The sequence below is a fragment of the Myotis daubentonii genome, chromosome 9 (genome assembly GCF_963259705.1).
Source record: "Myotis daubentonii chromosome 9, mMyoDau2.1, whole genome shotgun sequence".
Classification (NCBI taxonomy): Eukaryota; Metazoa; Chordata; class Mammalia; order Chiroptera; family Vespertilionidae; genus Myotis; species Myotis daubentonii.
The window spans coordinates 34,511,987-34,538,371 of NC_081848.1; the positions used below are offsets into that span (position 1 = coordinate 34,511,987).

General features: G+C 41.2%; 1 protein-coding gene and 1 pseudogene across 1 annotated transcript in view; both read right to left on the reverse strand.

Moving 5' to 3' along the window:
• LOC132240730 (hemicentin-1-like) overlaps positions 1–26,385 on the reverse strand; it is a 346,372-nt gene that overhangs the window by 265,420 nt on the left and 54,567 nt on the right. Inside the window, exons 6-7 of the mRNA XM_059708312.1 lie at positions 17,035–17,382; positions 16,335–16,616 (exon numbers count right to left, since the gene is read on the reverse strand). Of these exons, the coding sequence (XP_059564295.1) occupies positions 16,335–16,616; positions 17,035–17,382 (630 nt within the window). The remainder of the gene's footprint in view (positions 1–16,334; positions 16,617–17,034; positions 17,383–26,385) is intronic.
• On the reverse strand, positions 5,535–7,011 carry LOC132240736 (calponin-2-like; annotated as a pseudogene).

Below are 26,385 nucleotides of genomic sequence, written 5' to 3' on the forward strand. Positions count from 1 at the left end.
CCAACCTCTTCCACCACAGGGGGATATACCTCCGCACCCTTGACCTGCTGCCTGTGGGATCAGGGCCAGCCCTGTTGTGACTCTGCCCTTCCTGGCAGTCTCCAGGTGGTTTCTGCTCATCCTTGTTCAAAAGTCTTTTTAGCTAGCCTTCATTTGGAAATTCAGGGTGAATGTTGCCCAGTTTAGTTGTATTTCTAGTTTGGTTCTGCAAAGAAGTGCGAGAAAGATCCACCTACTCTGCCACCATCTTGAAACTCCTCTCTTGAGCTCTTATCCATCATTTTACTCTGTTTGGTGGCGTAATATTTGGACTTATTTTAGTGTTACATATCAACGTTTTCCTGATCCATAAATTGTACTGGACACACAAGTGTTTCCCTGCCTAAGCCTCCATTCCCTTCATTCTAGGGCCTGCTCCTGCCTGAATTTTTGCCAGGAGGGAAGAAACAGGATCGTGTAAACTTAAGGAGGGTCCAGAGGAGACAGCAAAGTCTCTATCAGGAATGGGATATTGGGCTAGCACATGAAGTCATTAGAACTTACCTGACTTTTACCTTCATGGTGATCACAGGCTAGTAGAGGAGGCAGATTTCAAAGGAAATAGTTCCCATGTAGTTAGTTCAATGTCATAATAGATTTTATCTACAAAAAAACCAAACAAACAAAAAAAAACAAACAAAGGAAGGAGAGAGTAATTTTTGGACTAAAAGCTCCATGAGGGCAAGGGTCCTATCTATCTATTGTGAACAATGCCTAAAATATAACATTAGTTAATGTACTAGAGGCCCTTTGCATGGATCCATGCACCAGTGGGCCCCTTGGCCTGGCCTGTGTCCTCTCGCAATCCAGGACCCCTCGGGGGATGTTGGAGAGCTGGTTTCGTCCTGATCCTTGCTTCCAGGCCGAGGAACCCCACTGGTGCACGATCAGGACCGTGGGAAGGCTCCAGGGTGTGTCTGACCTGTCTCGCTCAGTACTGATTGGCCGAACCGAAGCAGCAAGCTAACCTACCCATCAGAGAGTCTTCCCCCGGTGGTCAGTGCACGGTCATAGTGACTGGCCTAATGGTTGAACGAATGTTCGGACACTAAGCATATTAGGCTTTTATTATCTACACTAATAAAAGACAAAGACGCTAATGGACTGGACCTTCTATGCCCTAAGCCACACAAACCAGCCAATTAGAGCGACTATATACAAATTAACCCAACCAAGATGACAGCTGGCAGCCACAGAGCTGGAGCAAGCAGGAGGCTTGGTTGCCCCAGCAATGGCAGAAACCAAGCTTCCTGCAGGACTCAGCTCAAGGCAACAAAGTTTCAATTATAGAAGATAAATAAATCCCAGATACCTGCTTCCAGCCAGCCTCGCTGAGAGCTTGGGTGGCTGGGGGTTGTGGCCAGCCTGCAAACAGCCATCAACCCCTCACCCAAGGTGGTCACACCCTCATGGTGTGAGGGTCCCCACTGGCGGGCTTAGCCAGCCTGAAAACGGCATTTAAATATATAAAATAAATATAAAAAATATAAATCTTTGTTTTACTATGGTTGCAAATATCAAAAAATTTCTATATGTGACATGGCACCAGAGTTAAGTTAGGGTTTTTCAAAATGCTGACACGCCGAGCTCAAAAGGTTCACCATCACTGTCCTAGGGCAATGGAAACTAAGGATAATACATGGGACTGCATCAAAATAAAAAAGCTTCTGCACACAAAAAACCAAAACCCATCAACAAAACAAGATAGCCTGCTACATTGGAGAACATATTTGCCAATGTTCTCTCTAAAAAGGGTTTAATCTCCAAAATTTATAGGGAAATCATACAACCTAACAAAAGGAAGATAAACAATCTAATCAAAAAATGGGCAAAGGACCTAAATAGGCCCCACTTTTTTTTACTTTAAATTATTTTTTTATATTAACATTCTTTTTTCATCTATATATGCCCATCCATACTTTTTTCCCTCTTCCTTTTTTCCCCCCCTTTAGGCACTTTTCGAAAGAGGACATATAGAAGGCCAAGAGACATTTGAAAAAACACTCAAAGTCACTAATCATCTGAGAGATGCAAATCAAAATGACAATGAGATACCATCTCACACTTGTCAGAATGGCTATCATCAACACTTATTATTTGTTGCCTTTTTGATAATAGCATTCTGACAGGAGTGAGGTGATGCCTCCTTGTAGTTTTGATTTACATTTCTCTGATTATTAGTGAGCTTTAGCATTTTTTTTTTTAAATGTCTGTTGGCCACCCATACGTCTTCTTTGGAGAAATGTCTATGTAGGTCCTCTGCCCATTTTAAAATTAGATTTTTTTAAAAAAATATATTTTTGTTGATTTCAGAGAGGCAGGGAGAGGGAAAGAGAGATGTAAACATCTATGATAAGAGAGAATCATTAATTGGCTGCCTCCTGCATCCCCCCCACTGGGGATCCAGCCCAAAACCCGAGCATGTGCCCTGACCTGGAATGGAACCTTAACCTCCTAGTTCATAGGTTGACAGTCAACCACTGAGATACACCAGCTGGGAAGATTGTTTGTTTTTTGAGGTTGAGTCTATGAGTACTTTATGTATTTTGGATATTAACCCTTACTGGATATATCAACCGCAAATATGTTTTCTTATTCAGTAGATTACCTTTTGGTCTTGTTGATGGTTTTCTTCACTGCACAACAGCTTTCCCAACACTATTTAGTGAAGAGATTGTCTTTTCCCCATTGTAAAAATAAATAGTGCCTATCACATAGTTAGTTTGCAATAAATAAGAGCTACATTAGCTCCCCTTTATCCATGGTTTTGCTTTACACCGTTTCAGTTTTGGTGTATGGCAGTGATGGCTAACCTGTGACACGCATGTCAGAGGTGACACGCGAACTCATTTTCTTGATTGATTTTTCTTTGTTAAATGGCATTTAAATACATAAAATAAATATCAAAAATATAAATCTTTGTTTTACTATGATTGCAAATATCAAAAAATTTCTATATGTGACACAGCACCAGAGTTAAGTTAGGGTTTTTCAAAATGCTGACATGCCGAGCTCAAAAGGTTTGCCATCACTGGTGTATGGGATGATGCTCCAACCAACCAAGTCATCTGGCCAGGGCTTATAACCAATGTTTTGAACTCTTTATCTACACTGCTTGTCTCCATTTCATTTAGTTCTTTTTCTGGGGTGCTCAGAGTTGTGCCTAAAGAAGGCATGGGTTACAGAGAGTTTTGAAGGCAAGCCAAAGTGCTGGTGTGGGTCTGGGCCTTGGGATGTACTGAAATGGCCTTGGTGGGCAGCTAGAGTGTCTGGATTGTGTTGCTGCCTGTGCAGTCAAGGTGGACATGGAGTGCAACGCATGATACTTTCAGTGTCTGACAGATAATTTCTGGAGCAGTGATGGAGACAAGACTAGAAATAAAAAAACACACTATAATATCCAAGATAAAGAATTCTTTTTACAGGCTTGTGGCAGACTGGCCACAGCAGTGTAAAGGATCACTGATCAGTCAATAGAAGTGCAAGGAGGAAAATGAATGAAAAAAACCCAACTAAATTAAACAAAACATCTGGAGATGTTTTTAAAAAATTCTAACAGGCATATGTAATTAGAACCCCAAAGGGGGCAGGGAGGGAGGTGGTATTTTAACCTATTTGAGATATAATTCTCATACAATTCACCCTTTAAAAGTGTATAATTCAATGCTTTATATTCTATATATAGAGTTGTGTATTTAGAATTTCTTCATTACATCAAACAGAAATTCACCTTAGCCATCACCCCCTATATTAGTCAGGTTTTTCCAGATAATTAACTTTTGTGGCTGTTGTGAGGACTGGCAAGTCTGAAATTTTCAGATCTCACCACAGCCTGAAACTTCCAGAAGGTATTTGTAAAATCCAGAGTAGATATTTCAGTATTAAGTCTGAAGGCAGCCTGAATCTAGAATTCCTTCCTCTTTGAGGAATCTCAATTTTTTTAAGGCCTTTGATTGACTGGACGAGGTCCACCCACATTCGAGATAGTAATCTAATCTACTCAAAGTCTCTTGATTTAAATGTTAATCACATGTAAAAGGTACCTTCACGGAAACATCTAGACTGATGTTCATAATCACTCACCCTGAACCAGTGTTTCAAGAAACTGGACACTATAGTCACAGGTTCAGGGTGACTGGTTATGAACACCTCACACTGCACCAGCATGTTCCCCTCTCCCTATAAATGTCCAGCTCCTGGGCTCTGCTGTCCGAGACCCTCTGCCAGGAGAAGAGATCTTAAAAGTTTTAGGAAATCAAGGAAAATATGAGCTCCAAAGTCACATAACTAACTAACTAACTAACTAACTAACTAACTAAATAAATAAATAAATAAATAAATAAGCAAACAAGGCTCAAGATAGGGGGGAGACATATGCTGGGAATGGGACAGATGTGAAGAGGGACAGAAAATGCAATACCAGAGATAGGGAGAACAAGTGTTTGAGGAGGATGAAGAAGGAATAGATCTTTACTGTGATCTCTCTCTCTTTTTAAAGATCATTTAAATTAGTTTTATTTTGAGATTGGCAGTGGTGGGTATAATGCTATTTAGTGATCAATAATAATCAGTAGCACATTTGTGGTATCACAAACTCAAGATTGAGAGAGAGATTTTGCTTACCTTGAATTTAAATCATTTCAGCTTTCTCTTTATAATTCTGCAGTGGTGCTCAGATACACCACTCTTTCTCAGTGGATTGCTAAACTAGTATTTATTAATAACTCTGTAAGAGCAGAAGGTATGGGGTCCAGAGACCCGGGTTGTAGTCCCAGCTCTGTCTCCAACCTGCCTTATCATCTTTCTGTTATAATTTTCTTTTCTTTTTTTTTTTAAGTCTTTACTATGATCTTGCAACAGTTTCTTCAGTTCCCCAGAAATAGAGCAGCATGAGTGTATGACTAATGTCAAATGAGACACATATGATAGGAGTGGGACTGGCAGGAGAAAAATGAAATGATTGTTTCTTTACTTCCCAAATTCGATGGTATAAAAAAATTTAGAATAACTAATCTTACACATTTCCGTATGGACAGAAACTCAGTCTCAGAGTTTCCTCCAGTAATTCCTGAAACATGAAAATCAAAAGGGAAAGAATATATTACCTTCTATAAAGTCTTCAAGAAGAGTGCAGGCCTAGCATTTCATTTACTTATCAGCTAATAAGTTAGCCAGTTACTGTTTCCTGGATACCAACAGAAGAAACAAGACTGCTGGATCAGACACAAAGAATTTTATTACTCATGGCAAAGTAGTAACCACAAGTTCATGTTCATTTGCATCCATCTCCCATGACTTTACTCACAGGGATGACTCAAAGAGCCCTTAATGGATTTCTGCATATGCAGTGGTTGCACTACAGTAGATGAAACACTGAATTTAGGGGATTCACTCCCTTCCTCCCTCCCTCCCTCCCTCCCTTCCTCCCTCCCTCCCTCCCTCCCTCCCTCCCTCCCTCCCTCCCTCCCTCCTTCCTTTTCTCTCTCTCTCTCTCTCTCTCTCTCTCTCTCTCTCTCTCTCTCTCTCTCTTTCTTTCCTTTCTTCTTTCTTTTTTTCCTAAAAAGAGGTTTTTATTGCCTTTGGTTCACAGTTGGTATTTCACATTATCTTTTGGTCCCAGGGCTCCTGAGTAGGCAGATCCCAGGGAGGGCATCCTGCTGTACCAGCCATGACAACATATGCAGTCCTTGGAGGGAGAAGATGGGACAAGTACAGAAGGGGCGAGGTTCTTGCTTTGCCTCAACCGCTCAGAACTCCATAGTCCTATCTGGCCCTCAGTGTCCTCACTGGGGCCTGGGAGGGTCCTGGGGAAATCCATTCCCTCACAAGGCCTAAAATATCTGGGGACTGTGGTCTATCCCTCTCCAGAGAAGTTCCTTCCCAGCAACCCCCTCCACCAGTCTTACCCTATTCCCCTCCCCTCCACAAATTACTTTTGTTTTGTTAAAACTGCCTGAAAGTTCTGTGCGGATAGAAACCACAGACTGATTGGCAAAGAAAAGGGAAGAGAGGCAGAAGCAACCTGAAGCCATTTGGGACCAATTCCCCTCCTCCTGCAGGTTTCTTCTCCTCGTCACAGCCTGCCTCAGAGCTTACTGGGAAATTGGCTACATGGATGTCCCCTGGCAGGGACCCACACCCTTGCTTCTGGATCTGGCCTTCACAGATCCTCAGCTGGAAGCACTTGAACACATAGAAAAAACAGATGAAAACATGGGAAAATCCTAATTTCTGATGGGGTGATGCTGTGGGGAGACACCCTAAAAAGGGGGCTTCAGTAGCCGGTCCCCTGCTGGTAGTAGGGCCGGTACTCTGAGGCCTTCCCTGGGAAGTCCCCAGCTGACCCTGGAGCCCAGTGGGCCACTGGATCTTGTGAGCAGTACTTGGGATCTTAAATCTGTTGGCCCAGGCCAAATACCTGTCCATAGCCCATCTGCAGACACATGGAGGAGTTGTCACACTTATTTGTGCTCAGCTTGGTGTCATAGGTGTGCCACTGGGTGCCAGGAGCCATCATGCCCATTTGCTGGCACACTTGTTGGTGCCCATCTAGAGACCAATGATGCAGTGGACTGCCTTCCTGGTGGCATCATCGAAGTTCCTCTCCTGCTCCTCCAAATACTTGATTCCATGTCCATGCCCCTCTGCTGCCCCATTGTCGTGGCCTTCCCTTCCACAGTCAGAACAGGTACCTGCACCTGCACCTGCACCTACATCATGTTTCCACTCTCAGACAGCTCACTGGACTTGAACAGGCCCATGGAGTTCATGGCCTAGTTCAGTGGTCGGCAAACTCATTAGTCAACAGAGCCAAATATCAATAGTACTTCTTCAAAATAGACTCGCCCAGGCCGACTTCTGCACATGGGCCACGAAGTTTTAATCACACTGTACGTGCGCGCCCACACGTGGTATTTTGTGGAAGAGGCACACTCAAGGGGCCAAAGAGCTGCATGTGGCTCGCGAGCCGCAGTTTGCCAACCACGGGCCTAACTGACCATAACGTTGGCAGCTGTGTTGGTGGAGGTGGCGGTGGTGGTAACAGTGGCTATGGCAGCTTCTGCAATGGCAGCCCTTTCAGTGGTGGTGGCTTCCACGATGGCGGCCGTATCCCCTGCTGCTTTGGTGGCAGCAACCTCGTTGGCAGGTTCTTCGGTGATGGCAGTGATGGTGTAGGTGGCCGAGGCGGCACCCAGGAATTTCCTCCTTTTGTAACAAGAGGAAACAAGTTTGTTCTTTGTTCAGAGAATAAATTATTTTATTTCTCAGGGTTGCTTACTGCAAACTCAACCTTGAAAATTGATCCACGTAAAGAGAATTCTGAGCATTGCTTCTTGGCACACTTAGCAAGAATGTGCAAGGCATAGCTGGGACTAGTGTAGGCAAGTGAAGCGCCCAGAATGCACAATTTAAGGAGGCATTTACTCTCAGTGTCACGTAGGAACAGGGGCAACATTTTTACAATTTGAATTTGCATCTCCCTCCAATTTTGTGTCCTAGTTCACCCTAGTCCTGGGACTGGTGCCTGGACACTCAGGACCCCTGACACCCTGCCTCTCCCAGCACAGGGCTCTAAAGGCAGGCGGATCTTTAACAGGGTCATAGAAGATAAAGGGGAATTCTCGTCTATAGAAAGAGAGTAATAGACAGACTTCAGCTAGAACGAAGTGACTGTGACTAGATGTGCCCTCCTGGAATAAATAATTGAAAATTCAGACAAAATATATTTAAAAAACTGTTTCATACATAGCCAGCACAGGGTTGTGATCCTGAAGCAAAAAGAAACAACACAATTTTTCCAACCTACTGTGTTGAGACTATTTCTAGACTGTATAGCAAAGAGGAGAATCCCATGGGCAGAGCTGCCTTATTAAGATGAAGAGACAGAGATCAGAGTTCAAGGAGGTGGAGGTGATTAGAATTTTTAGAGCAGAATACCAGAGAAGAAGAAGCTAGGAGAGAGAGAGAGAGAGAGAGAGAGAGAGAGAGAGAGAGAGAGAGAGAGAGAGAGATCCAGAAATCTACACAGGGATTCTCAAACTGGGTGCTGAATACTGTGCTGTATATAAGATCAGACAAAGTATTTACTGATGGGAACTATACTAGTAAGCAGGACAATTCTCAGAACTAGTCCCAACTAGTCATAGTGGAGATACCTTGTGTTTTATTTTGTTTTGGTAGAGAGCCCAGAAAGATTATGACAGGAAAAGGACTAAACTAATTTTAACAGTAAAGGCTTTGACAATCAAAATCAAGAGAATTTGTTACTAGTATTCGCACACAACAGGAAATGTTAAAAGTTTTTTTTTAAGGTAGAATGGCAATGATACCAGATGGAATTGTGAACCTACACAAAGGAATAAAGAATACTGGAAATGGCAGTGTGAGCACATTTTAAAAAGCATTTTTTTTCCTTGTTTTTAAATGTCTTTAAAAGATAATTGGCTGTTTAAAGGAGGAATAATAAAAATACATATATAACATATAGAAGTAAAATGTATGACAAAAATAGCACAAAGAATAGGGGAATTAAAGCATCTTTTTGTAACATTCTTATGCTATTCATAAAGTATTACAATATTGTTTTAAGGTAGAATGAGACAAGTTGGAGATGCATATGGTAAACCCCAGAACAATCAATAAAGAAATGAAACAAAGAGGTATAATTAATAGGTCAATATTAAAGATAAAATAATAAAAATACTAAGCCAAAGAAGGCAGTCAAAGAAAACAACAAGGAATAGATAACTAATATTCAATAAATAGCACAATGATAAATTTAAATATAACTATATCAATGGCCTAAACCTGTGCTGTCCAATACAGTAGCTACCAGCCACATGTGGCTAGTGAGCATCTGAACATGGCTAGTGCAATTAAGGACTACACTTCAAATTTTTATTTACTTTTAATTAATTTAAATTTAAATATGGAAACTCTATTTCCTCAAAATATTAAACATGAGACTGCCTTTGATCCAACAATATCACTTCTGGGAATATATCCAAAGAAACTCAAAACACAAGTTTGAAAGGATATATGCACCCCTATGTTCATTGCAGCATTATTTACAATAGCCAAGACATGGAAACAGCCCAAGTACTCATCAGTAGATGAGTGGATTAATAAAAGCTATGGGCCTTGGCCGGTTTGGCTCAGTGGATAGAGCGTCAGCCTGCGGACTGATGGGTTCCGGGTTCGGTTCTGGTTGGGGGCATGTACCTTGGTTGCGGGCACATCCCCAGTGGGGGGCGTGTAGGAGGCAGCTGATTGATGTTTCTCTCTCATCGATATTTCTAACTCTCTATCCCTTTCCCTTCCTCTCTGTGAAAAATCAATAAAATATATATTTTTAAAAATAAAAGCTATGGTACTTTTACACAATAGAATACTACTTGGTTGTAAAGAAAGGAGAAATTTATAACTTTTGTGATAGTATGGCTGGATGTGGAAAGTATTATGGTACATGAAATAAGCCAGTTAGAGAAGGACAAATACCATATGATCTCACTTATATGTGGAATCTAATGAACAAAATAAATTCATTAAAAAATGGAAACATAGGATGGATACATGGAAGAGGCTGACAGCTATCAGAGGGGAGAGGTATTGGGGGGCTGGATGAAAGAAGGTGAGGGATTAAGAAAATAACATGTACATATGTCACAGACAACAGTGTGATGATAGGGAAAGAGGATTTAGTGTGTAGGTGGAGGTGGGCAAAGTGGTGGGAAATGGGGATAGAAAGGCACTTTGCTTGGGGCGATAGGCACATGATGCAGTGTGCAGATGATGTTTTATTGAGTTGTACACTTGAAACCTGTATGGTTTTGTGAACCAATGTCACCCCAAATTAATTAAATTAAAAAGTATATATCTCTATATCTATCTATCTATCTATCTATCTATCTATCTATCTATCTATCTATAATAAAAATGGATACTCCAAGTATGGAAATCTTTCAAGTATGCTTATAACAACTTGGGTATGTGAATCTAATTTTTCAACTATAAATTTTATGAAATCTAAATATAAGTCAATTATTTCTGAAAAATATTTACTGTCTAAATTGAGATATACATATCCTATATAATAAAAGACCAGAGGCCATAAGCATCATGACCAAAACAACCGCTTGACCAGTTGCCATGAGGTGGCACTGACCAACTCTTGGTCCCTCCCCTCCTCCCCTCCACAGCCCACAAGTGGGGGCAGGGCGGGACTGGGAACTAGCAAGCAGGCTGAATGGCTGACCTCTTGGTCCCTCTCCCTGGCTCGCAGGCTCTGATGGATCAGTGATGGTGAATGGGGGAATTGCGGTGGGAGGACCGGGCTGGGTATTAGGCCGTTGGAATCACCAGCTCATCCCCAGCTGCTCAGGGGCTCGGGCCTTCAGGAAAATGGGCACCGGCGACTTTACCTCCATGTGCATGCACCCGGCCAGCCACTGATGGAATGTGCTGCCTGCTCAGGGCTGCTCACACCGGGGCAGGTAGGTCACGGGTGTGCCCCACAGCCTCCATCAGTGCCTCAAGCCTCAGCAGCAGTGGCGGTGGTGCCCACATGAGCAGCCCCAAGTGGGCAGCACGTTCCATCAGCGGCCGGCCTGGTGCATGCACATGGAGGTGAAGTCACCGGCACCCACTTTCCTGCAGGCCTGAGCCTCTGAGCAGCCAGGAATAAGCTGGTGATCCCAACAGCTTGAAAGTCCAGTGGTGGAGGTGGCATTCGGCCTGGGGACTGGCAAATGGGCAGAAGATGGCCCTGACTGCAGGAGGCTAGGCCTAGGGACCCTACCTGCACAATTTTGTGCACTGGGCCTCTAGTATAAGTATAAAAATGCATACTAAATCTTGAAGTCTTGATACAAAAAATGATGTAAACTAAATCGTTAATCAATTTTGAAATAATATTTTTGATATATTGTACAAAAATACATTGTTAACATTAATTTCCAATGCTTATTTTAAATGTAGATACTATATAGTTTAAAATTACATATGTGCCTTACATTTTATTTTATTTGGAAACTACTGACCTAAACAATCTAGTTAAAAGATGGACCTATATAAACTTTCTATAAGAAATCCACTTTATATAGAGATTAAAAGTGAAAGAATGGGGAACTATATACTATGTAAGCATTAGTCATAAGAAAACTAAAGTGGCTATGTGGTTATTAGATAAAGTAGAATTGAGAATGAGAAGCATTATTATGCATAAAAAGGAACATTTTATAATGAAAAAAAAAAGGGTCAGTCCCTCAGGAAGACATAAAATTCCTAACTATGTATATGCCTTGTAACAGAAAACAAAATAAATAGAGCACACTGACAAAACTGAAAAGGAGAAATACACGAGTGCACAGCTATACTTTAAAATTCCAACACTCCTTTCTTAGTAATTGCTGAAAAAAAGTAGATGGAAAACAACAGGGAATTTGAAGGCTTCAATAATACCATCAACCAATTTGACCTAATGGATATTACAGACACCCACCCAACAATAGGATATAAATTCTTTAGAAGTGCACATAATACATTTACTAAGATGCCGGAGACCAATTCCAGCAAGACAGCAGGGCTGCCTCTGGGAATGGCTGAAGGCATTTCCCCAAACCTGAATAGGATACATTAAATTGATTCTTGGCTGCCAGACAGTTAAAGGGCATCTTAATCTACATGTTATTGCCTCCTACTGGCCAAACACCTGAACAGCCGTAGGCTAATTCCCCCATTCTGACAATGTTTCTGTATACCCTTTGAAGTGTATATCTCTGCCTCGCCTCAGGACAAGTTGTGTTAATAAAAAGCATGGGGTCCTGGGGATGAGGAGAACCTAAGGCCTTAGACTTAAGATCTTAGAACTTAGCTCCTTTAGCTAAGCTCCTCTGACCCCCAATGCCTTTCAAAATTATACTTCGTCCCTGGACTCTTTATTAGTCTCTGGTCTCCTATTATTTACCATCTACACACAGCCTTCTCCAGATTCCTGAACCCTTCTTGATGCTGGGACAAGAACCCCGGCACTAAGATAGACCACATGCTGGGCAAGAAAATAAGTCTCAGTAGACTTAAAAGGATTAAAATAATAGAAAATCGTGTTCTTTGACCACAATGGCATTAAACTAGAATTATCTTGAGTATTCTTAAATACCTGGAAATTAACACATTTATAAATAACCAATGGATCAAAGAAGAAATAGCAAGGAAAATTAGATAATGTTTGAACTGAATAATAAAAATACGATACATTAAAATTCATGAGATACATGTAAAGCAGTCTCTGGAGGAAATTTCATTTGTACAATTTATTCACCTTATTTTGAATTAGGTTCAAAGATTATATATATATAACTGGAAGAGGAGCAGTTTTTTAAAAAAATATTTTTTTATTGATTGCAGAGAGGAAGAAAGAAGGAGAGAAGGATAGAAGCATCAATGATGAGAGAGAATCATTGATTGGTTGCCTCCTGGACACCCCTACTGGGGATTGAGTCTGCAACCGGAGCATGTGCCCTTGACTGGAACCAAACCAGGGACACTTTAGTCCAGTGGTTCTCAACCTTCTGGTCCTTTAAATACAGTTCCTCATGTTGTGACCCAACCATGAAATTATTTTTGTTGCTATTTCATAACTGTAATGTTGCTACTGTTATAAATCGTAATGTAAATATCTGATATGCAGGATGGTCTTAGGCGACCTCTGTGAAAAGGTCGTTCCACTGCCAAAGGGGTTGCGACCCACAGGTTGAGAACCACTGCTTTAGTCCATAGGCCAACACAGATGTTTCTCTCTGATTGATGTTTCTCTCTCTCTCCCTTTCCCATCCTCTTTTGGAAATTAATAAAAACATATTTAAAAACACACAGTTTATTTTATCAATTTAAAATAAAGCAAGAAGTCAAGGGAAAGAGATGAGGGAGATTAACACACCAAAAGAGTTTTCAAGCACACCATGCAAATCCTGTATTGAGCAGTGTTCATATGTCCTGTTTTTCTCTGCCTCATCAATCCTTTTTTCTGATGTGTGGTTTTAAAGGTTAAAGTGATCTTGAACAGGGGGGCTCTGTAATGTGTTATCTGGGGCCAACACACATACTGGTGGAGCAAGTATACCTAGCATAGTTGTAGCTCTTTGTTGACCTAAGGAACAGCTATAAATTTCACACTTATTTTTTTTAAATATGGCTTTATTGATTTTAGAGCAAGAGAGAGGCAGGAAGAGGGAGAAAGAGAGAGAGAGAGAGAGATCAATGAGAGAGATCCATGAATCAGCTGCCTCCTACATGCCCCATACTAGGGATTGAGCCTCCAGCTCGGGCATATGCCCAGACCTGAAACTGAACCAATGCATCTCTGTGCATGGGACCATGCTCAACCAACTGAGCCACACTACCCAGAGGTACCCTTATTTCCTGGGGAAGAGACATATGATTCCAAAATGAGTATTACTTATCGGTGGTCAATTTAAGACTTCATAAAGGAATGCTTCATATGCCTCATGCATATTTAGTGTATCATGAATATTTGGTCTTTCCATCACTTTTCCACCCTTTTCTATCTTCCTCCTCCTTATCCTACAACATTAATAATAAAGATGATGATGATAATAATAATTGCCTTTCATTTAATGTCTTTGTATTGGTATAAAGCAAGGATGCTTTATGTAAATATGTATCTTTTAATCCACCCAGAAGTTTATTTTCCATATTTTATGGTTGAGGTATTAGAATCTCATTAATGTGACTTCCTCTGAGCAGAGCCTTTGCTGATTTTGGTCTTGTTCCTAAGCAGAAAGGTGAAGGACAGATACCTCTGAGAAGGGATCGTTGTATACTGAAAAACAACAACAAAAAACAAAAAACCCTTTACCTGGAATTTTGCCGGTTTTTGAGACTGTTGTTTAAATAAAGCCCAGTGATGATGGAAGTCAGCAATACCAGAAGTGCCAAAACTATACCCATTATGATGATTGTTGTACTGTCGGGCTCAGCAACTGAAATACAGATGAACCACTATCAGTTTCCCTGAAGAGAGTTGTTCCCACATTCACTTCCTGCTCAGTGAATCCCCAATCATGTTCCCTCTAAGAGGAATACATTGTGGATCCTCCATCTATTTCCATTTCCCTTTCAAAGTATGGCTAATTAGTAAATTCAAGCCTCCGTTCAAATATTATCTTGCTCAACTTACGTGTTCAGAAAATAAAAATAAAAGTAAGCAAATAAATTCATTTCTTCCATGGAAGAGTATCAATGTAATAATATGCACACAATTGAGAGTGTTGAGTAAAGAGTAGGTCAGGGAGGTAACCCATGGGGTTTATTCAAGGTTGAAGATGGTAGCCTGGGACAGCATGAGAGAATCAAGGGGCTGGAGGTCTCTATGTGGCTGACAATCCTGTGTAAAAAGAGATAAAGTATAAGTTGGAAGAATTTGAAGTTGTGCTAAAACAATGAGATATTGGGGTTTAATGTTTTAGAACTGAAACATGGTCACTTTCAGATCAAGCTCACGGTCTGACACTGGCAGTAGGCGATTGAAGTGAAGTGGGTCTCTGTACTGTCCCTATTCCTGGAACACTTGTTGCCTTTCCCTTTACCATCCTTATTAGACAATTTCTTTAAAAAATATTTTTATTGATTTCAGAGTGGAAGGGACAGGGAGAGATAGAAACATCAATGATGAGAGTCATTGATTGGCTATTTCCTGCACACCCCCCACTGGGGATGGAGCCCACAACCTGATGAAATCGTGACCTCCTGGCTCATAGGTTCATGCTCAAATACTGAGGCACACCAGCTGGGCCTTACTGGACAACTTCTACTTACTCTTCAATCAGCAGGTGCAATATTAACTCAGAGAAGCTGATGTTGAGAAAAAGTGTCTAAAACAGAATTAAGGCAGAAACAAATTCATGTCTCTTTAATATCATAAGAAAACATTATCTAGTAAAGTTATCTAATATATTCTGGAAGACTATATTAGCCTCTCTGACTTAAGAAACTTGTGGAAATAGGTGGTCCAGGAAAATACAATGCATGCTATAGTGAATAAAACAATAAGACTGGCATATCAACAGTAGAAGGATTACACATGGAAAAAGATAATCATGATTTACTAGAAAAATTCAGCCATAGAATGGATAAATATGATAGCCAAAGATGTGCCATAAATTTAACACCTATTAATGAATAGTAGCCTCTCTGAAGGAATATCACAAAGCAGAAATACAAAAATTTAAGAAAAATGTGGCAAGACAACAGGATCTAGCAGAGATCAAGAAAGAACTGAATATATATAAATCACAATCATAACTGCATGTCAGCAGGAAGTTGATCTGCATCTAGGCTCATACTATTTTTTCAATAGGTCATCTAAACAGAAGGAAAATACAGCAAGGTTTAGGGGAGCCTGGGCTGGGTGGCACAGTTGGTTGGAGCTTTGTCCAGTACACCAAAGGGTTGTGGGTTTGGTTCCCAGTCAGGTCACTTACCTAACTTGTAGGTTCAAACTTGGGGTTGGATGTTTAAGGATGGCAACTAATTGATGTTTCTCATTCATATTGATGTTTCTCTCTCTGTCTCTCTAAAATTCAATAAATTTATTATATCCTGGGGTAAGGTTTTAAGAAAAAAGGCTGAGGAGAAACGTATAAAATAAGAAGCATGAGAGATTGGCCTATTGGAGGGCTAGGAAGGAGAAAGTCTGAAAGTGTTTTTTGGTGAAGAGTGCTATGGATTGCATATTTATGTCCCCTCAAAATTCATATGTTGAATCCCAATAGCCAATATGAGGTCCTGAGCTCATGAATGGGATTAGTGTCCTTATAAAAGAGACCACCCTGCAACCCCCTCATGTTCCCTATCCCTTCTACCATGTGAAGACACATGGAAAGGTTGGCTGTCACAACCTGGAAGAGGGCTTTTTACCAGAACCTGACTGTGCTGACGCCCTGATATTGAACATCCAGACTCTAGAACTGTGAGAAAGGAATTTTTGTTGTTTATAAGCCATCCCACCTGTGGTAATTTGTTATACCAACCTGAATGGACTAAGATAAGAAGGTCCTATCTCATGGAGAGGTTAAATAGGTGAGGACTGGAAAATTGTCAGGAAAGGATTGGAGAAGGTAGAAAAAACAGGAGGGAAGTTGGTTTCTGTCAGCGAGACTGGTGTGGGTGTGATGAAGAGAGCAGAACCAAGTTTATGTGCTTAGGGTTGCCACCACCATGGAGTGTGAGCATCAAGACCATTTTGTCGGCACAGTGAGGGGAGAGAAAAAACTGACCTGCTATGGAGAATTGCTCTTCCTTTTTCTGATTCAGTACTGGGTTCCAGACAGAACATGTCAGATTCTTCTGAGAAGCTTCACTGAGTAACAGTGATGTTGTTACATAGGACAAGCCGCCTTTGTCCTGGGTGTGAGTCTCAGATTGAGCCAGAATTTCTCCTCCCTCAGAGTCCGTCCACTGGACCTTTGGCTGAGGGAACCAGCCCTCTGACTTGCACTCTAATCGGAGTTGGCTGGACTTAGTGACTTCCAGATGGAACTGAGGATGCGAGCCGAGAGCTGGAAAGAGGAAGAGAGAGAAGTCAGGTCCTAAGCTCATTTTTCTGCACACACATCCCTCCCCTGCTTCTCAAGAGTTTTTTGCTGCCACTTAGACCTCAGAATAGGAACCTGAGGCTCTAAGGAAGTCTTGGCAACAAAGGATGGAACCTAGACTCCTGGGCTAGAGAGGAATCCAACTCAATCCAATACAAATGGCCCCTGCCTATTGCTTGACTCCCACTGTGAGTCTCTTCACTATCTTTTACTTAGCCCCAAGCAGGATATATGGGGTAATGGGGTGAGTAGAAGTAATGTCCATCTCTCTTTCTCCTATGACTTCTTTATATTTCCCAGAAAAATTGGATCAGAGGGAGCAGCCCATCCCAGAATAAACTCACTCCTTTGGGGTGTCAGGGCAATAAATGTGGGCTATTACCTGCCACTTTCAGCTCAATCACTGTATCATTGTAGAAGGAGCCATTTTTGAATGCACAGCAATACTGCCCATTGTCAGAGGGTTGGACATTGAGGATTTTCAGGACCACGATCCCCTTAGGCATGACATTTTTCACAAGCTCTGTCCTCCCTAAATACTCCACCATGGCTTCCTCAGGCTTGTCCCTCCCATCCTCGTACAGGTGTACCACTTGGGAGGGTAGGGATCTGGTCCATCTTATTTCCATATTTTTAACATTTTGAGGAGGCAAGAGGAAGCAGGGCAGCTCAGCTTCACCACCCAGGATGGCCACCAAAGGTTCATGGGGCCCCTGGACTTGGAATGCTCCTAAAAATAGAACAGAGATAGAGTCAGGGTGGGCTGGGGCAGGATTTGGGCAGATGAAGTAGGATTGACTGCATATACATTTGGCTGTTTCCTTATAACCAACTCTTGGGGACAAGATCTGAAAGTGGATAGTTGCTGGGTCATGGGGATCTCTTTTCTGAACTTAACATGCACACAGAGCTATGAGGATGCAGAAGATGTTAGACATAAGAGGTCTAGACTGGCTAAAATGAGACAAGCAAACAACTAGGGCAAAAACTTTGAGGACACACTCACTTGGGGGTCCAAGTGCACACTCCACACAATCCTGAGAGCAAGTGGCTTTTTAAAATTTGGGCCCTAGGCTCCTAACTCAACCTGTGGGGAGGGATCTGAGGAATGTGATGGCAGGAGATGGATAATAGACATGTTAATCCCTTCAGGTCAGGTGCTGACCTTGTCCATAGAACGGAGGGATCACATAGGATCTCTGATGGCTCTGGATGGAGAGTTGGATACTGTTGAGAAAGAATCTGATCCAGCTCAGTGGAAAAGATATTTGAGAATCATTAATAATGTTTGCCATGAGCATGGGATGAGAAAATTGGGGCATACAAGCTAATTTTTGCCAATATTATTCTACATTATCTTGAGGCTCTAAGAACTTATGATGCTTACCATATGGACGCTTTCATTTTCTCTCAATCTTATCCCACCACATGCACATTTATACTTAGGTGTACACACACACACACACACACACACACACACACACACACACACACACAGGCTTGGACCAGGAGATACAAGTAAAATGTCTAGTACACTTCCTGGTACTTAGTAAATGGAATAAAGTTATCTTTTTTACTTTTCCAGGATCTTATAACATTCCTATTTTCGTCAAACTTTTGCTTCCATCTTCCCTCTCTTTTTCTTTTCCTTCCCCTTACATAACAGTGAATCAGAGACTCATATAAGGATTCCTACCTGCATCCAATATGAGCATCTGGAAGGAGAGGTAGAGTGAGATGAGGCTGCCATGATAAATTGGAGAGACTCGCTGCCTCCTCAGGTCACTGAGGCAGGGTGATCCCAAGGTTTTGTGCTGATGACTCATTGGAAAAGGAGGGAAACACTGTAATGAGGGGAGAGAAAAAAGAGATCTCTGAGACTTAAGTCAAGGGGAAGAGAAAGAAATGAACTCAGGAACCTGTCTCTTGGATAGGGAAGGGGAACATCTCATCTATGGGAGTAAGGTGAAGAGCAGAGTAAGATTCTTGCTTTTTTTTTTTCTACAAGTTTGGGACTTTTGATTTTCAGGAATTTACAGGGCACTCATGGCTCCAACTACATTCTACATGCTAATGACTCCCAAATGTACATAATGTCTGGTGACCCAGTGGCAGGACCCTGCTTCTATAGGGACCAGGAGGTAAGGGGTACCTCTGCCTTGGACCAACAGAAAAGCTAGGTGGCTTCTATCATTTCCCACCCCACTACCTCCCCTGCCTGGCCTAGGCAGTCTTATGATACCCCATTCTAGTAGCAGTAGTGAGGAAAGGTTGGAACATGCATCAACTATCACTAAATCCTGGAATTTGGTGGGCCTGGCTGTGAAGTTTGCTGCCCAAGGCCTAGAGCTCAGAAATCTTGCTGCTCAAGATAGTCTACTCAGAGCTGGCTCAAAGAATGGGAGGAAGGTATTCCCAAAGTCATGCTTTCTTTAGGTGGAGGTAGTACACTTTGTATGTGGGGTAATGGATCCTGAGCTGGTAGAGGCATGTGGTATATAATTGTGCAGGGTATTAAGGAGCATGGAAGCAACTGCAAGAGATGGAGCATATATTATCTCTGCATGGACTAGGCAGCACTTCTCAACCTTTTTAATGTCATGGCACACCGAGAACATGATGTTATTTTGGGGTACAATGTACTAAACTGAAAGAAAATTAGGCTATATGGGCTTCATGGGAAAAATTATTTCCTCTATATTATATAATTATAAGAATAAAGAAATAGAATTTATTAAGAAATATGTGCCCGGCCAGTGTGACTCAGTTGGTTAGGCATCATCACGAGCAGTGAAAGGTTTCTGGTTCAATTCCTGCTGAAGACACATGCCTGGGTTGCAGGCTCAATCACCAGAGGGGCAAGTAGGAGGCAGCCAATTGATGTTTCTCTCCCTTGGATGTTTCTCTCTCTCTCTCTCTCTCTCTCTCTCTCTCTCTCTCTCTCTCTCTCTCTCATCAATAAAAACATATGAAGAAATATGTTAAATATAAGTGTAGAAAGAATATCTCTAAAAAGCTTATGTTGTTTTTTTTTAAAATTCTTTATTGTTTAAAGTATTGCATGTCTCCTTTCCCCCCATTGATTTCTCCTGGGCAGTTCCCATCCCCCTGCCCATGCCCTCACCCCCCTACTATCTGTGTCCATAGGTTATGATTATATGCATGCATGCTTACAAGTCCTTTGGTTGCTCTCTTACTCCCCCTCCCCCACCCAAACTCCGCTGACTTCCCTCATAGGTTGGACAGTCTGTCGATGCTTCTATGTCTCTGGATCTATTTTTGTTCATTAGTTTATGTTGTTCATTATATTGCACAAATGAGTGAGATCATGTGATATTTATCTTTCTCTGACTGGCTTATTTGACTTAGCAAAATGCTCTCCAGGTCCATTCATACTGTTACAAATGGTAAGAGTTCATTCTTTTTTTACAGAAGCATAGTATTCCACTGTGTAGATGTACCACTGTTTTTTAATCCACTCATCTGCTAATGGGCACTTAGGCTGTTTCCAAATCTCAGCTATTGTAAATTGTGCTGCTGTGAACATAGGGGTGCATATATCCTTTCTGATTGTTGTTTCTGATTTCTCAGGATATATTCCTAGAAATGGGATCACTGGGTCAAATGGGAGTTCCATTTGTAGTTTTTTGAGGAAACTCCATACTGTCTTCCATAGTGGCTGCACCAGTCTGCATTCCCACCAGCAGTGCATGAAGGTTCCTTTTCCTCCACATCCTCGCCAGCACTTGTTGTTTGTTGATTTGTTGATGATAACCGTTCTGACAGGTGTGAGATGATACCGCACTATTGTTTTGATTTGCATCTCTCAGATTAGTGACTTTGAGCATGTTTTCATATGTCTCTTGGCCTTCTGTATGTCCTCTTTTGAAAAGTGTATAGGTCCTTTGCCCATTTTTTGATTGGGTTGTTTATTTTCCTTTTGTTAAGTTGTATGAGTTCCCTATAAATTTTGGAGATTAAACCCTTGTCAGATAGAACAGTGGCAAATATGTTCTCCCATGCAGTGGGCTTTCTTATTGTTGTGTTGATGATTTCTTTTGCTGTGCAGAAGCTTTTTGTTTTGATGTAGTCCCATTTGTTTATTTTCTCCTTAATTTCTATTGTCTGAGGAGCTGTATGGGTAAAGATATAGCTGTGAGAGCTGTCTGCTATTTTGCTGCCTATGGATTCTTCTAATATTTTTATGGTTTCCTGCCTTACGTTTAAGTCTTTCATCTATTTTGAGTTTATTTTTGTGTATGGTGTAAGTTGGTGGTCTGGTTTCATTTTTTTGCATGTATCTGTCCAATTTTCCCAACACTATTTATTGAAGAGACTGTCTTGACTCCATTGTATGCTCTTGCCTCTTTTGTCAAATATTAATTGAGCATAATGGCTAGGGTCGACTTTTGTGTTCTCTGTTCTGTTCCATTGATTTATATGTCTGTTCTTGTGCCAGAAACAGGCAGTTTTAAGAACAGTGGCTTTGTAATATAGCCACTTGTGATATCTGGTATTGTGATTCCTCCAACTTTGTCCTTCTTTTTCAGGATTGCTGCAGCTAATGGGGAGAATTATTTATTCCATATGAATTTTTGAAGAGTTTGTTCTAGGTCTGAGAAAAATATGCCATTGGTACTTTAATAGGTATTACATTGAACCTATAGATTGCTTTGGGTAGTATGGACATTTAAATGATGTTGATTCTACCAAATCCATGAACACGGTATATTCTCCCATTTGTTTATGTCTTCTCCTATCTCTTTTTTTCCGAGTATAGGTCTTTTACCTTCTTAGTTAGGTTTACTCCTAGGTATAATTAATTTTTTTGGTGCAATGGCAAATGGGATTTTTTTTTAAAATCCTCTCCCAAGGATATTTTTCCTATGATTTTTAGAGAGAGTGGAAGACAGAGGGAAAGATAAAGGGAAATATCAATGTGAAAGAAAGACATTGATTGGTTGCCTCTTGCATGAGCCCCGACCAGGGCCCAGGCTGGGAGGAGCCTGCAATCAAGGTACATGCCCTTAACTGGAATCAAACGTGGGACCTTTTGGTCCGCAGGCAGACACGGAGCCAAGATGGCTAGCTAGGAAAATAATTCCAGTTATAACTGTTCATTTACTCTCTTGACATTGGTGATATCACTACAAAGACTTAACTAGATCATTTTGTTGTTGTTGTTAATCCTGGCCCGAGGATATATATTTTTTTAATTAAATCTTTATTGTTCAGATTATTACATTTGTTCCTCTTTTTTTCCCCCCATAACTCCCCTCCTCCCAGTTCCCGCCCCACCCTCCACCCTCACTACCCACCCTCTGTCCTCAACCATAGGTGCACGATTTTTGTCCAGTCTCTTCCCACATCTCCCACACCTCTTTCCCCCTCAAGAATAGTCAGTCCATTCCCTTTCTATGTCCCTGATTCTATTATGATCACCAGATTATTTATTCACTTGATTCTTAGATTCACTTGTTGATAGATGCATGTTTGTTGTTCATAATTTATATCTTTACCTTTTTCTTCTTCTTCCTCTTCTTAAAGGATACCTTTCAGCATTTCATATAATACTGGTTTGGTGGTGATGAACTCCTTTAGCTTTTCCTTATCTGTGAAGCTCTTTATCTGACCTTCAGTTCTGAATGATAGCTTTGCTGGGTAAAGTAATCTTGGTTGTAGGTTCTTGGTATTCATCACTTTGAATATTTCTTGCCATTCCCTTCTGGCCTGCAAAGTTTCTGTTGAGAAATCAGCTGACAGTCATATGGGTGTTCCCTTGTAGGTAACTGAGTTTCTTTCTCTTGCTGCTTTTAAGATTCTCTCTTTGTCTTTTGCTCTTGGCATTTTAATGATGATGTGTCTTGGTGTGGTCCTCTTTGGATTCCTTTTGTTTGGGGTTCTCTGCACTTCCTGGACCTGTAAGTCTATTTCTTTCACCAGGTGGGGGAAGTTTTCTGTCATTATTTCTTCAAATAGGTTTTCAATATCTTGCTCTCTCTCATCTTCTGGCACCCCTATAATTCTGATGTTGGTACGCTTGAAGCTGTCCCAGAGGCTCCTTACACTATCTTCGTATTTTCGGATTCTTTTTTCATTTTGCTTTTCTGGTTGGGTGTTTTTTGCTTCTTCGCATTTCAAATCTTTGCCTTGATTCTTGCGCTCCTCTGGTCTGCTGTTGGGAGTCTGTATAGTATTCGTTATTTCAGTCCGTGTATGCTTAATTTCTAGTTGGTTCTTTATCATAACATCGAGGGTCTCATTAGTTTTCTTGAGGATCTCACTACATTTATCGGCGGCTTCTAGACAGTTATTAAGAGACCTTAAAAGTGTGGTTCTGAACTCAATATCCTCCATTGACAGTTTTGTCCTGTTTCTTTGTCTCTGCATTTTTTATGCTTTCTTGGTACACCCCCTAGTGGTCTTTTTGCGCAGTCTTGTTGTAGTTAAGCCTTGATTGATGTCGGCAATACGGGGGGGTGATTTGACCTCCAGGCTAACTGGCTATGAGAATCCGCTGTGCCTGCAGTGGGAGAGCTTCTGTGCTGGATCTCTAGGGCGGTGCTAATCTAGCGTTTGCCTGAGGCTATCCGGCAAATGGCTCTGTGCAGGGCTTGGGCGGGGCGGGTCCCCAGGGATCTACAGGGCAGACAGGAGCCAGCAGTTATGGCTGCTCTCAGTTCTGTCCCTAGGGGCTCTGCCTCACAGAGTCCCAGCAACTGCTGCAAACCTCGGAGAGAAAGCTGCCTTCGAGTTCCGACCGAAGCCAGACAGTCCCACTTCTCCCTTTTGAGCCTGGGTCCCTAGAGACTCGCCCAGATCTGGAGCTCAGAGTCTGAAACTCACTCCCGATTGAAAACAACAACTGCGCCCTCCGCCGCCAGCCCACTTGCGCGCACTCCGCACCTGAGTATTTCACTTCAGCACTGTGCCTCCTCTGAGTCTGGGTATGATATTCTCTTTCCTCCTAGTTGTAGAATTTCCACTCAGCCAGCCTTTCTGTGGTTCTGGATGATGTCCATTCCATCTTTAGTTGTTTTTTTGAAGTGGTTGTTCGAGGCAGCAATCTCTGTTTGTTTGTTTTTTGTTTGTTTGTTTTTTTAGTTTCTCTTTCTGTGAGCTCATCATTGGTATATTAAAAAGGCATAGATTTCTGGGTGTTAATTTTGTATCCTGCTACATTACCGAATTCATTTATTAAGTCTAGTAGTTTTTTGATGGAGTCTTCAGGGTTTTCTATGTACAATAGCATGTCACCTGCAAAAAAAAAAAAAAAAAATGACAGTTTTACTTCTTTTCCAATTTGGATGCCTTTTATTTTTTCTTCTTGTCTGATTGCTATGACTAGCACTTCCAGTACTATGTCAAACAGGAGTGGTGAAAGTGGACATCCCTGTCTTATTCCTGTTCTTAGGGGAAATGGTTTTAGTTTTTGCCCATGGAGTATAATGTTGGCTGTAGTTTTGTCATATATGGCTTTTATTATGTTGAGGTATGATCCTTCTATTCCCATTTTGCTGAGAGTTTTTATTAGGGTAGGGTGTTGGATTTTGTCAAATGCCTTTTCTGCATCAATTGATGTGATTATGTGATTTTTATCTCTTAATTTGTTGATTTGTGGATATTGTACCATACTTGCATTCCCGGAATAAATCCCACTTGGTTATGTGTATGATCTTTCTAAAGTAATGCTGGTTCCAATTTGCTAGAATTTTGTTAAGGATTTTAGCATCTATGTTCATCAGAGGTATTGGCCTGTAACTCTCTTTTGTAGTGTCTTTATTTGGTTTTGGAATTAGGGCAGTGGTAGGCAAACTGTGGCTAGGCAAACTGCAGCTTGAGAGGCACATGCAGCTCTTTGGCCCCTTGAGTGTGGCTCTTCCACAAAATATCGACTTCTGCGCATGGGCCACGAAGTTTCAATCGCACTGTACGTGTGTGCCCACACATGGTATTATGTGGTATTTTGTGGAAGAGCCACACTCAAGGGGCCAAAGAACCGCATGTGGCTTGTGAGCCGCAGTTTGCTGACCACTGGATTAGGGTAATGCTGGCATCATAGAAAGAGCTTGGAAGTGTGCCTTCCTCTTGAATTTCTTGAAATAGTCTGAGGAGGATAGGTTTTAGTTCTTCTTTTAATGTATGGTAATATTCCCCTGTGAAGCCGTCCAGACCAGGGCTTTTGTTTGCTGGAAGTATTTTGATTACTGCTTCAATTTCATTGGTAGTTATTAGCCTAGTGACGTTTTTTTCATTCTTGCTGATTGAGTTTTGGAAGCTTGTATTTTTCTAGGAATATGTTCATTTTGTCTAGGTTGTCCAGTTTGTTCCTAGTATTTATTTATTTATTTATTTTTTACAATTCTTTGTGTGTCTGTGGGGTCAATTGTTACTTCACCTCTTTCATTTCTGATTTTGTTTATTTGGGTCCTCACTCTTTGCATCTTGGTGAGCTTGGCTAGAGGTTCATAAATCTTGTTTATGCTTTCAAAGAACCAGCTCTTGGTTTTATTGATCTTTTGTATTATTATTGTTATTATTATTATTGGTCTGCATGTCGTTTACTTCTGCTCTGATCTTTATTATTTCATTCCTTCTCCTTACTCTGGGCTTTTCTTGTTGCTCTCTTTCTAAGTCTTTAAGTTGCAGGGTTAGATAATTTATTACCATTTTTTTCTTGTTTTTTGAGGTAGTCCTATAGAGCTATGGACTGCTTTCACTGTGTCCCATAGATTTTTGGATTATTGTGTTTTCTTTTTTTTTTATATATATATTATATAAAATGTTTTTTTTGTTTTTTTTTATTGCTTAAAGTATTACAAAGGGTATTACATATGTATCCATTTTATCCCCCCGCCCTAGACAGTCCCCTAGCCTCCCCTATCACCCAGTGTCTTATGTCCATTGGTTATGCTTATATGCATGCATACAAGTCCTTTAGTTGATCTCTTACCCCACTACCTCCTGCCCCCCAACCCTCCCCGGCCTTCCCGCTGCAGTTTGACAATCTGTTTGAGGCAGCTCTGCCTCTGTATCTATTATTGTTCAAAAGTTTATAATGGTCTCTATTGTCCATGAATGAGTGAGATCATGTGGTATTTTTCCTTTATTGACTGGCTTATTTCACTTAGCATAATGCTCTCCAGTTCCATCCATGACGTTGCAAATGGTAAGAGTTCCTTCCTTTTTACAGCAGCATAGTATTCCATCGTGTAGATGTACCACAGTTTTCTAATCCATTCATCTACTGATGGGCACTTAGGCTGTTTCCAGATATTAGCTATGGTGAATTGTGCTGCTATGAACATAGGGGTGCATATATCCTTTCTGATTGGTGTTTCTGGTTTCTTGGGATATATTCCTAGAAGTGGGATCACAGGGTCAAATGGGAGTTCCATTTTCAGTTTTTTAAGGAAACTCCATACTGTCTTCCATAGTGGCTGCACCAGTCTGCATTCCCACCAGCAGTGCACAAGTGTTCCTTTTTCTCCACAACCTCTCCAGCACTTGTCGTTTGTTGATTTGTTGATGATAGCCAGTCTGACAGGTGTGAGATGGTACCTCATTGCTGTTTTGATTTGCATCTCTCGGATGATTAGTGACTTTGAGCATGTTTTCATATGTCTCTTGGCTTTCTGAATGTCCTCTTTTGAAAGGTGTCTATTTAGGTCCTTTGCCCATTTTTTGATTGGATTGTTTATCTTCCTTTTGTTAAGTTGTATGAGTGCCGGGG